Below are 13,178 nucleotides of genomic sequence, written 5' to 3' on the forward strand. Positions count from 1 at the left end.
CCCCCACCACTCCAGCAACCCTCAGTTTGTTTCCTGAGATTAAGAATTCCTCATATCAGTGAGATCATATGATACATGTCTTTCTCTGATTGACTTATTTCGCTCAGCATAACACCCTCCAGTTCCATCCACGTTGTTGCAAATGGCAAGATTTCATTCCTTTTGATGGCTGCATAATATTCCATTGTGTATAGATACCACATCTTCTTTATCCATTCATCTGTCGATGGACATCTTGGCTCTTTCCATAGTTTTGCTATTGTGGACATTGCTGTTATAAACATTGGGGTGCACATACCCCTTCGGATCCCTACATTTGTATCTTTGGGGTAAATACATATATTTAGTATAGCGTGCAGCAATTGCACTACTGTAGAATAGTAGTGCAATTGCTGGATCATATGGTAGCTCTATTTTCAACTTTTTGAGGAACCTCCATACTGTCTTCCAGAGTGGCTGCACCAGCTTGCATTCCCACCAACAGTGTAGGAGGGTTCCCCTTTTTCCACATCCCCACCAACATCTGTCGTTTCCTGACTTGTTAATTTTAGCCATTCTGACTGGTGTGAGATGGTATCTTATTGAGGTTTTGATTTGGATTTCCCTGATGCCGAGCGATGTTGAGCACTTTTTCATGTGTCTTTTGGCCATTTGGATGTCTTCTTTGGAAAAATGGTCATGTCTTCTGCCCATTTTTTGATTGGATCATTTGTTCTTTGGGTGTTGAGTTTGATAAGTTCTTCATAGGTTTTGGATACTAGCCCTTTATCTGATATGTCATTTGCAAATATCTTCTCCCATTCTGTCAGTTGTCTTTTGGTTTTGTTGACTCTTTCTTTTGCTGTGCAAAAGCTTTCATCTTGTTGAAGTCCCAATAGTTCATTTTTGCCCTTGCTTCCCTTGCCTTTGGCGATGTTTCTAGGAAGAAGTTGCTGCGGCTGAGGTCAAAGAGGTTGCTGCCTGTGTTCTCCTTTAGGATTTTGATGGACTCCTGTCTGACATTTAGGTCTTTCAGCCATTTTGAGTCTATTTTTGTGTGTGGTGTAAGGAAATGGTCCAGTTTCATTCTTCTGCATGTGGCTGTCCAATTTTCCCAACACCAAAGAGACTGTCTTTTTTCCATTGGACATTCTTTCCTTCTTTGTCAAAGATTAGTTGACCCTAGAGTTGAGGGTCCATTTCTGGGCTCTCTATTCTGTTCCATTGATCTATGTGTCTGTTTTTGTGCCAGTACCATGCTGTCTTGATGATGACAGCTTTGTAATAGAGCTTGAAGTCCGGAATTGTGATGCCACCAACTTTGCTTTTCTTGTTCAACATTCCTCTGGCTATTCGGGGTCTTTTCTGGTTCCATACAAATTTTAGGATTATTTGTTCCATCTTTGAAAAAAGTAGATGGTATTTTGATAGGGATTGCATTAAATGTGTAGATTGCTCTAGGTAGCATTGACATCTTCACAATATTTGTTCTTCCAATCCATGAGCATGGAAGGTTTTTCCATTTCTTTGTGTCTTCCTGAGGCAAATTATTAAACCTCAGTTTTCTTATCTGTGAAGCAGAGATACTACCAACATAATCTTTTTCTGAAGATTAATTTGTTTCATTATAAACAGAGACCCTCAACTCTTTCGAAATGATGCTAAATTAACTCTGGGGTAAGAGTGTAAATTTGAACAAAATTTATTGTTACCCAGGGCACAGTCAGTGTCATTTTGATAACCTCTGATTAAGACATTGTAGCCATTTGGGTTAACAGAACTTCCAAAGTACTGATCATTGCCCGTTTGGTGGTTTCTTCAGATGGATTTGATCCGATTTAAGGGCCTTTACTCTGCATTTCATTCCTTTTTGGTTGGAACTCAAAAGTGTGTTGAATGTTCCATGATATTTTATGGTACCATTCATCTTTTCCTGCCTCATGAAGCTTCTTGATCAGCCCAGCTCCCAATACTCCTTGTCTTTATGCATCTTTATGTCTGGCTTCCTAAGTACTGATGGAAAAGACCAAGTATATAGGGTGGCAAATTATGAGGAAGCAGTATTGTGTCATGGAAAGAGCCCTGTACTAGGAGAACCTAGATCACCCCGATGATGCTTGGTATATGGTCTTGGGCTCGTCTTTTTATGAAGACTTCTTCCATTAGTTATCTAATCTGGAAGATAAGAGATTTGGACCAGATAGTCTCTTAATTTTTGCTTCAAAGAATTAAATGAAAGACACTTCCTTGACTTAGTGGTACTATGTTAGTGAATACTTCTTAATCTTTAGAAGTCTAGTTACTTAAATAAAATGTGTTCCTTTTGTATTTAAGTGAAGCAGATTGCCAATGAAAAACCTAATTTGTTTATCTACTTTTCTGTGCATGCTAGAGGGACAGTCATACAATTAAGTCTGTTTACATGAGCTAAAATTTGTAGCCCTTCTTTATAGCTTATTCCTCACAGTCAGTGATATTTATAAAATTCCTGCATAAAATGTATGTGATAGGCCTGGGGTTTTTTCATATATTTCATTGGAAGAGTAAATTTTGACCATGGGGCAATCTGTGAATGACATGATGGTACTAATGTATGTCATTATTATGATTTTATAGCAATATCTGATACTTGAACATGGTAGCTTTAGAAAAAGCACTCAACACCTCTGAGTGTAATTTCCTCTCATCTGTAAAATGTGATCCTTGAATCTGGTCTGAAATATTCCAAGAGAACTCTAAATAGAATCCATAGCCATTATAATAATAAGACCCTAGTGCTTGTGGGATAATTATGTCTTCTTCCATTGGGGCACTTAGAAAGTTTTATCTGTATTACTTGGTGCTACTCAATGCCTGTTGTTTGGGTTTTTTTCTTTTCTTTTTCTTCACTTTTCTCTATGCCTAGTTCCGTTTTCCCAAGTCTGTTGATTTCCATGTCAGTTGTATATAAAATCTTGGCTTGCAGTTGAAAGTAGTTCATGCCTTTTAGAATTTAAAACTTTTTTCTTTTCTTTTTAAAGATTTTATTTGTCAGAGAGGGAGAGCACAAGCAGCGGGAGTGGCAGGCAGAGAGAGAAGGAGGCTCCCCACTGAGCAAGGACCCCCAATCCGGGACTAGATCTCAGGACCCTGGGATCATGACCTGAGCCGAAGGCAGACGCTTAACCGACTGAACCACCCAGGCATCTCTATGCCTTTTAGAATTTAAAATGAATAAAACTTCATTGGTCAATCTAAAGTTGTGGCTTGTTACAGTTTGTGCAGGGTCCAAATTGTTTTCTAAAACTTTAAATACCCTCAAAATTTTACAGTAAATTTCATTAAGAAAAACCCTAACTTAATAAACCAGCATTTGTTGTTGTTGCTATTGTTGTTTTAAGCAAATATGCTGCTTTAAAGTCGTGGCATATCTTTGATTTTTGTTTTAAATATGGAACAATAGGCCTGGGACTTGAAAGTACAACCATCTTTTTGCTTCTGTTCTAGAAGAAGCTGTTAAAGTCTTTCCAAACTTAATTCTTGGGGAGTTTTTTTTAATAACTTTTCATAAGATTGTTTTTTACCATTCCCAGCCTAGAACTAATACAAACCAGATTGATTTGGAAGGAATTGTGAGATAGTAAACTAATTCAATTTATCCACCACTTATGGAGTCCCCTGCCTGTGGGAACTACAAACATAAGCAAAGAGATCTGGAAAATTGAACTAGAAATAGATAAGACTCAAGAAAAAATGAAAAACAAATGGACATTGAGTAGTACAGATGGCACTAACTGCCCAAATGGAGGAAAATGTAATTATCCCCCAAATCACTAGGATCTAACTGCTATAGTCTGCCATAAACATTTTTTTAAAAATCTCAAGGAAGCATTTCCAGTTCCCTTCCATCTCTAGCATATATTCAGTCCCTCCTCCCCCATCTCATACACAAACACACCTCTTTTCCTTTCTGTTTTCCATCTGACCATAACTTAGAGTCTCTACAATAGTGTTTTTCAAACTGTGGGTCACAACCCATTAGTAGACCAAGAATCTATTTGACCAGTATTTTTTTTTTTTAATGAAAAAGATTAAAATAGGAAATAGCAGAATGTACCACATAGTAAGGGAAAGTACCATGAACTTATTTCAGTTATATTATCTCATGTATGTGATTATACTTAATGTATTTCTTATTGTGGATTGCCATTTTTAAAGAGTTTGGAAGCCATCGTTATGGAGTATTTCATCTGTGCCTTGAATCTAAATTTCTTTAAACATACATGTTGGGTGGTTATTTCATAAATATTTGGATAAGATTTTTTAAACTAGAATTTTTGCTTATGCCTGATATCTTGTTTGTAATCTCTATGGCCAGAGTGAAACCCATGGTGTTGACAGTAAGTTTTATAACTTTACTTTGTAAAAAAAATCTGTTTCCCTGCATTATTTTCAATTCAAAGAATCCTCTTAGAAGATGAATATTTTTCCCGGTAATGGAGTTCATACTGGTTTGCACTGGTTTATGTTGCTTTGAAGTACTAGAAAGCATGACTGTATATATGTAACATTAAAAATAGGATTGGTTGTTAAAACCACGAGATGTCACTTTACACCTGTCAGAATAGCTAAAATCAAACACACAAGATGTAGCAAGAGTCGGCAAGGATGTGGAGAAAAAGGAACCCTCGTGCACTGTTGGTGGGAATGCAAACTGGTGTAGCCACTGTGGAAAACAGTATGGAGGTTCCTCAAAAAAATTAAAAATAGAATTATCATATGATCCAGTAATTCCACTATTGGGTATTTACTCAAAGAAAACAAAAGCAATAATTCAGAAAGCTATATACACCCCTGTGTTTATTGCAGCATTATTTACAATAGGCAAAATATGGAAGCAGTCCAAGTGTCCCATCAATAGATGAATGGATGAAGAAGATGGATGTGTATGTGCACATATACGTGTGCACACACACACACCCCCCACACATGGATTATTACTCAGCCCTTAAAAAATGAAATATTGTCATTTGCAGCAGCATGGATGGACCTAAAGGGTATAAGGCAAAGTGAACTAAGTCAGGAAAAGAGAAATACCATATATTTTCATTCATATGTGGAATTTAAGAAACGGACAAACAAAAAAACAAATCCTTAAATAGAGAACAAACTAGTAGTAGCCAGAGAGGAGGGGAGGGGGGTTGAATAGATAAAGGTGATTAAGAGGAGCACTGAGAAATGTATAGAATTGTTGAATCATATTGTATACCTGAAACTAATATAACACTGCATGTTAATTATACTTGAATTAAAAAAATAGGGTCAGTTAATTTTAAAGAGAAGGAGCCCTGGAACTGAATTGTTTCCATATCCTCTAGAAGCAGAAATATGTATGCTTAGTTTAGTTGTTCAGGATTAAGAAAAACTTTATTCCCTTAAAATAAAGAATCTACCACTTTACTCCCTTAACCCTCCTTGGGAAGCAGTATAGTGAAGATGCATGACTCCCTTCCAAACCATGGCAATTCTGGTACTTTTCGTTTGTTTGCTTGCTTGTTCGTTTGGAAAGGTTTTACCAGTCTCAAAAACAAAAAATCGTCAGTGCTACTGAGTAGCTGGAATTGGCATTTGAAAAGAAGTACTAGCTTACCTCTGGGTCTGGGTTGTGATGAAGACCACTGACTCTAGAGAGCTACAGACTAGATTTAAATCCCTGGTCCACCACTTGCTAGCTCTTTGGCCTGGGACAAGTTACTTCTCAATGATTTTATTTCTTCATTTGTAAAGTGGAGATAACACCTACCTCATGGGATTAAGAGAAGTAAATAAACTAATGTATATAAAGTTCAGTAGCTAGCATATTCTTGCCTTCTTTGTTAAAGATTAATTGACTGTATAATTGCAGGTTTATTTCTGAGCTTTCTATTCTCTTCCATTGATCTAAGTGTCAGTTTTTGTACCATTATCAAACTGTTTTTATTACTACAGTTTTGTAGTATAACTTGAAGTCTGGAATTGTGATACCTCCAGTTTTGTTTTTCTTTTTCAACATTGCTTTGGCTATTCAGGGTCTTTTGTGGGGGTTCCATATAAATTTAAGATTGTTCTAGTTCTGTGAGAAATGCTGTTGGTGTTTTGATAGAGATTGCATTAAATCTAGGTAGTATGGGCATTTTAACAATATTTGTTCTTCCAATCTGTGAGCATGGAATGTCTTTCCATTTCTTTGTGTTGTCTTCAATTTCTTTCATCAGTATTATAGTTTTTGGAGGTTCTTTCCCCTCTTGCATTAAGTTTATTACTAGGCATTTTATTTTTGGTGCGGTTGTAAATGGGATTGTTTTCTTAATTTTCTGCTGTTTTATTATTAGTGTATAGGAATGCAACAGATTTCTGTACATTGATTTTTGTATCCTGTGACCTTACTGAATTCATTTATCAGTTCTGGTGGTTTTTTGGTGGAGTCTTTAGGGTTTTCTTTATACGACATCGTGTCATCTAATGCACGAATTTTTAATCTTGCAGTTTGCTTGGTCTCAGTTGCACCAGGGCAGCTGTAGAGATGAATTCCATCAGAGAAAACTGTTATTAGAGACAAATACAGTAATCTCACTGGTTGTTAACTGTGTTTTAAAGATGAGCCCAGATATCTCTGGTTTTTATCAGAGGTTCAGATCCCTAAGAAGAAAGTGGCCTTTACCACCTTCTTCCTGAATCTGTCTAGAGAAGTGTGATTATCATGATAATTAAGTGACTCCGCTGTTCAAGTGGTTTCAATAGCTTTTTACTGTTTCTTGAATTTGAAGCACTATCTGCTGTAGTCTGGCAACCTTAGTAATTCCTCCCAGGAAGCTGAATCATTGGAAAAACTTGAAAGACAATTTTTAGACTTAAGAAACGGTTTCTCTCATGTGTTAGTAAATTACATTCTCTATAAAATGTAGGGTCATTAAATATGGCCAAAGTTTGGCGTAACATAAAAAAGCATGAGTAAGAGAGAAAAGAGAAGCTCTAGGGACAGTACTCACTAATTGTGGAAATTTTGCCATTTTAGATGTGAGGTTTTACTTTCAGAGATTTTGATTGTTCCTCCTAAAGATTCAGTTAGTAGTTGATGACATTATTATAATTGAAGAGTTTTCATTACCTTTGAAAATATTAGTTTCCAATTTAGCACTTTGAGACTTTTACCTTAATAAAAAATTGTTCTAATATTTTTTGAGAAGCTACTTTTTTTTTTTTAAGATTTTTTTTAAATTTATTTATTAGAGTGAGAGAGAGCGCGTAAGAGGGGGTAGGGTTAGAGGGAGAAGCAGACTCCCCGCCGAGCAGGGAGCCCGATGCGGGACTCGATCCGGGGACTCCGGGATCATGACCTGAGCCGAAGGCAGTCGCTTAACCAACTGAGCCATCCAGGCGCCCGAGAAGCTACTTTCTAAAGAAAGTTGCCACTGGTACTTTCTGGGTAAAAAAAAAAAAAAAAAAAAGTTCTGCTTAACCTCCGTAAAATCTAATTTAATACTTATCATGAATGTCCTTGTTTGTGTTTATTAATGCAGATAACAAGGGGAGTTGCTGACTTGAAGCATGAGTTCAGATGCCAGCCAAGGCGTGGTCACTACTCCTCCTCCTCCCAGCATGCCTCACAAAGAGAGGTATTTTGACCGCATCAATGAAAATGACCCAGAATATATTAGGGAAAGAAACATGTCTCCTGATCTACGACAAGACTTCAATATGATGGAGCAGAGGAAACGAGTTACTCAGATCCTGCAAAGTCCTGTGAGTTGAAATAATTAGAAGGCTATAATCTTTCTTTTCTCTGGAAACCTTGATACAGTGAGGTAGGAGGTATCTTAAAGCATGCTCACATTAGAAGGGGGGTGAAGGAAGAGTGACTGCTAGTTGCCCCCAGTCTTTCAGAGGTAAAATGAACACCTAATTTATATATTTAATTTGCAAAGCTTTAATAACAAACTACTGTTGTCTTGGTGGTGTAAATTTTCTTTGTGTGATTTCTGAGTGTAATACTTCATTAAAGGAGGACAAAAGATCCAGCTGAGCTAGGATACCCAGTTCAGAGTGAGTATCTGTGTAGAAAAGAAAGGCATGATTGAATTGTTGCAAACCAAGAAATGAGTTAGGTACATCCCATGCACATATTTTCTTCTTTCTTTGTGTACCTTGACACTCAGAGCAGCATAGGAAGACTTAAGGTTTTTGAGGTGGTCTTTGATTTGGCAGCCTAATGTTATGTAGACCTAATGCAGGCACACATATATGCATACATACCAAACTAAATTAAAAGTGGATTATAAACTTAAGCTGAAAATTATGTCTGCACAGTAATATCGAGACTTTGTAAATCATATTTAAGTGATTTGTTAGTTTTCTTACAAACCCTTAGTGGAATTGCAAAGGTCATATATCAGTGATGGAAAATGAGAGAATAGCTTGATTTAAGATGCAAAATGAATTAATAACTTTATGCATAATGAAGAACATGGACCCCTTAAGGTAGAGTTCAGCAAACATAGACACATGATGCCTATGTTGGGATTATATTAGATTTTCAACTTCAGTACTAAAATAAGCACCAAGGCAGGGGCACCTGGGTGGCTCAGTCGTTAAGCATCTGCCTTCGGCTCAGGTCATGATCCCAGGGTCCTGGGATGGAGCCCCACGTCGGGCTTGCTGCTTAGCGGGAAGCCTGCTGCTCCCTTTCCCACTCCCCCTGCTTTTGTTCCCTCTCTCGCTGTCTCTCTCTGTCAAAATAAATAAATAAAATCTTAAAAAATAAATAAATAAAATAAGCACCAAGGCATAGAACTGCCTAAGGTGGCCCTGGTAAATCATTTTTGTTGTGCCCTTGTGAATTTAATCACAGAGGTTGAGCCCAAAGCCAAAGGGGAATTCCACTCTGAGTAATCCAGCTATACCAGTGACCTAGATAAAAGCAAGTACAAGTTATAAAAGCAGTGCAAGCTTTGAGGAATTTAAGTATAGCTTAACTTTAAACCTATCCTTTAAATAAACCCATAAAGAAATCCTTTCCCAATGGAAAGGAGATTAACCAGAGGATTCATCATGAGGGAGTAAATGTTCAGTGCCTTCTTTTATGCAAACCTAAACTTTCTGTGTTTATAAATACTTGAAAGACACATTAATTATTTGGATTAAAATAGATATATTCCCTCTTCTAAAGAAACACACCCCACTTTTAAGAACAACTTATTAGCTAAATGATTACAGTAACATATAGTATAAAGTAACTGAGAGAATGAGATGAAGTTCAGATTTTGTTAAAAGTTGTTAAATACTGAGATTTCTCTTAGAAATGTTCCAAAAAGGACCATTCAATTTTAACTATAAAGTTTAAAAGGAAAAAGTACTAAGCAGCATTTCTATGCCAGGGCTTTCGTTTTAATTTCCCCATTAAATAAAGACAGCATAACTTTGAGTAGATGTTGTAATTTTTTTATACCTATGTATTTTCGTTTGTAAATTGGCTAGAAGTATCAATTTCACTTATGCCTTAGGGAACTAAATGAAATTATGGGAAAAGCCAGACATACCGATTGTCATTTCTATATTCACATAGCAAGAGTGGTAATTTTCAGCCCAGATAGGAACAGAGAAGATTTAAAAGTATTGTGGATTGATCATTTTTTCCCTAGATCTTTGCTGGTGAATTTAAAATGTCATTTGTAAAAGACTTAGAAAAGTGTATAAGTTTTGTCTTCTGTGTTTTGGGACAACAGTTGTCAAATTTCTTTTAATACAACAAACTTTTCACCAAAGGATATAACCCATGGTGACCTGTGTTAGTATCTGTTGCTAAATAAGATATTACCTTGAAACTTTACAACTTACAACAACAAGCATTTATTATCTCATCGTTTCTGTGGGTCAGGAATTCAGGAGCAGCTTAGCTGAGTGGTTCTGGCTCAAGGTCTTACACAAAGTTGTAGTCAAGACATCATCCAGGGCTGCTGTCATCTGAAGGCTTGACTGGCCTGGAGGTTTCCACTCTTGACATGGGTCACTCATGTGGGTATTGGCAAAAGGCCACAGTTCCTGGCCACGTGGACCTTTACCTGAGGCAGTTTGAGTGTTCTCCTCCAGAGCATGTATCTGAGAGAGAACCAGGAGGAGTCTGCGGTGCATTTCATGACATAATCTCAGACATTAAACACCATCACTTCCACCATATTTATAGTTAGAAGTGAATCACTAAGTTCAGCTCATACACAAGGAGAGCGGAATTAATACCCACCTTTTGACAGGAGGATTTTCCACTCTCTGATCACAGTTTAATTTAAAAGCACTGCAGTCTGCCGCAATTTATTTAACTTCCTTCCACATGCAAAATACACTCACTCTCTCCTAACACCCCTGCAGAAGTCTCGTCTCGTTAGACTATTTTCCTGAATCCAGAATCTTACTAAATCTGGTCCAGCTGCAGATGATGCTCCTCAGGTGTGATTCCTTAAGTACAGCTCCTTTAGTACAAGTCCTCTCAATTGTATACACCAGAGAACTAAAGAGACAAGTTATCTGCCCTCACACACAGCCAGTGGTGGGGAAAGCAAAGATAACTGTTACACACATTCCTGTTCAAAAAGGAAATTAGTGGTACAGAAGAATAACTGGTCCATAGCAATTGTGAAATCCATCTGGGAAATGTTTGGAAGTTCCCTTGATGAAGACCCAGTCCTTCTACTTTCAAGGGGGTGACTCTCTAGCTAGTGGCTCTGGGCTTTTCATTTTACCCCCTGAATCATCTTTCCTTTTCTTTGAATGGTAGCCTGTGTTTGTTTTTTTTCCTCAACCTTCTTCCTTCTTGTAGAGGTTTAAGGTTCAAAGACCTCTTTTCTTTTCTTTTTTTTTTTTTTTTTTAAGATTTTATTTATTTGAGAGAGAGAGAGAAAGAGAGACAGAGAGCATGAGAGGGAAGAGGGCAGAGGGAGAAGCAGACCCCCTGCTCAGCAGGGAGCCCGATGCGGGACTCGATCCCGGGACTCCAGGATCATGACCTGAGCCGAAGGCAGTCGCTTAACCAACTGAGCCACCCAGGCGCCCTCAAAGACCTCTTTTCTTTTGGAACTACCTTTGTTTCTTTATGCCCAAGCTTGCAGTGTTTCTGCAAATATAATTCTCTTAAAACCTATGTGTCTTCTATGATATTGGGGTTCACTCTGTTAGACAAAACCCATAACTAATAAAGATCAAAATCAACTCCAAAAACTGTAGAATACTCATGGAAGAAATTGAGGAAGACACAAAGAAATGGAAAAACATTCTATGCTCATGGATTGGAAGAACAAGTATTGTTAAAATGTCTATGCTACCTAGAGCAACCTACACATTCAGTGCAATCCCTATCAAAATACCATCAACAGAACTGGAACAAATAATCCTAAAATTTGTATGGAACCAGAAAAGACCCCGAATAGCCAAAGGAATGTTGAAAAAGAAAACCAGAGCTGGTGGCATCACAATTCCGGACTTCAGGCTCTCTTACAAAGCTGTCATCATCAAGACAGTATGGTACTGGCACAAAACAGACACATAGATCAGTGGAACAGAACAGAGAACCCAGAGATAGACCCTCAATTCTGTGGTCAACTAATCTTTGACAAAGCAGGAAAGAAGATCCAATGGAAAAAAGACAGTCTCTTCAAAAATGGTGTTGAGAAAATTGGACGTCCACATGCAGAAGAATGAAACTGGACCATTTCCTTACACCACACACAAAAATAGACTCAAGATGGATGAAAGACTTAAATGTGAGAAAGAAATCCGTCAAAATCCTTGAGGAGAACACAGGCAGCAACCTCTTTGACCTCGGCCGCAGCAACTTCTTGCTAGACATGTCTCCAAAGGCAAGGGAAGCAAGGGCAAAAATGAACTATTGGGACTTCAACAAGATGAAAGCTTTTGCACAGCAAAGGAAACAGTCAGCAAAACCAAAAAACAACCAACAGAATGGGAGAAGATATTTGCAAATGACATATCAGATAAAGGGCTAGTATCCAAAATCTATAAAGAACTTACCAAACTCAACACCCAAAGAACAAATAATCCAAGCAGGAAGTTGGCAGAAGACATGAACAGACATTTCTGCAAAGAACACATCCAAATGGCCAACATGAAAAAATGCTCAACATCACTGGGCATCAGGGAAATCCAAATCAAAACCTCAATGATATACCACCTCACACCAGTCAGAATGGCTAAAATTAACAAGTCAGGAAATGACAGATGTTGGTGAGGATGCAGAGAAAGGGGAACCCTCCTACACTGTTGGTGGGAATGCAAGCTTGTACAGTCACTCTGAAAAACTGTATGGAGGGTCCTCAAAAAGTTGAAAATAAACTGCCCTGTGACCCAGAAGTTGCACTGGGTATTTACCCCAAAGATACAAATGTAGTGATCCGAAGGGACACGTGCACTCCCAATGTCTATAGCAGCAATGTCCACAATAGCCAAACTATGGAAAGAGCCAAGATGTCCATCGACAGATGAATGGATAAAGAAGATGTGGTATATATATACAAAGGAGTATTACACAGCCATCAAAAAATGAAATCTTGCCATTTGCGACGATGTGGATGGAACCTAGATGGTATTTATTATGCTAAGCGAAATAAGTCAATCAGAGAAAGACAATTTATCATATGATCTCACTGATATGTGGATTTAAGTAATAAGGCAGAGGATCACAGGGGAAGAGAGGGAAAAAATGAAACAAGACAAAACCAGAGAGGGAGACAAACCATAAGAGACTTTTAATCTTAAGAAACAAACTGAGGGTTGCTGGGAGGTGGGGTGGGGGGAAGGGGTAGCTGGGTGATGGACATTGGGGAGGGTATGTGTTATAATGAGCACTGGGTATTATGTAAGACTGATGAATCACAGACCTGTACCCCTGAAACAAAAACTACATTATATATTTAAAAAAATCAAAATCAAAGATATTACTAATTCTTATTTGTAAGAAACAGGTTTGTAAGCCTTCTATTTAAAATGTTGAGTTTAGGGGCACCTGGGTGGCTCAGTCGTTAGGCGTCTGCCTTCGGCTCAGGTCATGATCCTGGGGTCCTGGGATCGAGCCCCGCATCAGGCTCCCTGCTCCGCAGGAAGCCTGCTTCTCCCTCTCCCACTCCCCCTGCTTGTGTTCCTGCCCTTGCTGTCTCTCTCTCTCTCTCTGTCAAATA

The 13,178-nt window shown here is 38.0% G+C and overlaps 1 protein-coding gene across 7 annotated transcripts in view; it reads left to right on the forward strand.

The window, feature by feature from the left end:
* The window catches only part of ADD3 (adducin 3), a 123,514-nt gene that overhangs the window by 83,647 nt on the left and 26,689 nt on the right, over positions 1-13,178 (forward strand). For all 7 annotated transcript variants that reach the window (XM_064595259.1, XM_045878783.3, XM_064595260.1 and 4 more), the window contains one exon: positions 7,518-7,740. In XM_064595259.1, the coding sequence (XP_064451329.1) occupies positions 7,546-7,740 (195 nt within the window). In that variant the 5' untranslated portion in view covers positions 7,518-7,545. The remainder of the gene's footprint in view (positions 1-7,517; positions 7,741-13,178) is intronic.

Source organism: Mirounga angustirostris, unplaced genomic scaffold (genome assembly GCF_029215605.1).
Source record: "Mirounga angustirostris isolate CCGP_5_RB_7025 unplaced genomic scaffold, mMirAng1.0.hap1 SCAF_6, whole genome shotgun sequence".
NCBI lineage: Eukaryota > Metazoa > Chordata > Mammalia > Carnivora > Phocidae > Mirounga > Mirounga angustirostris.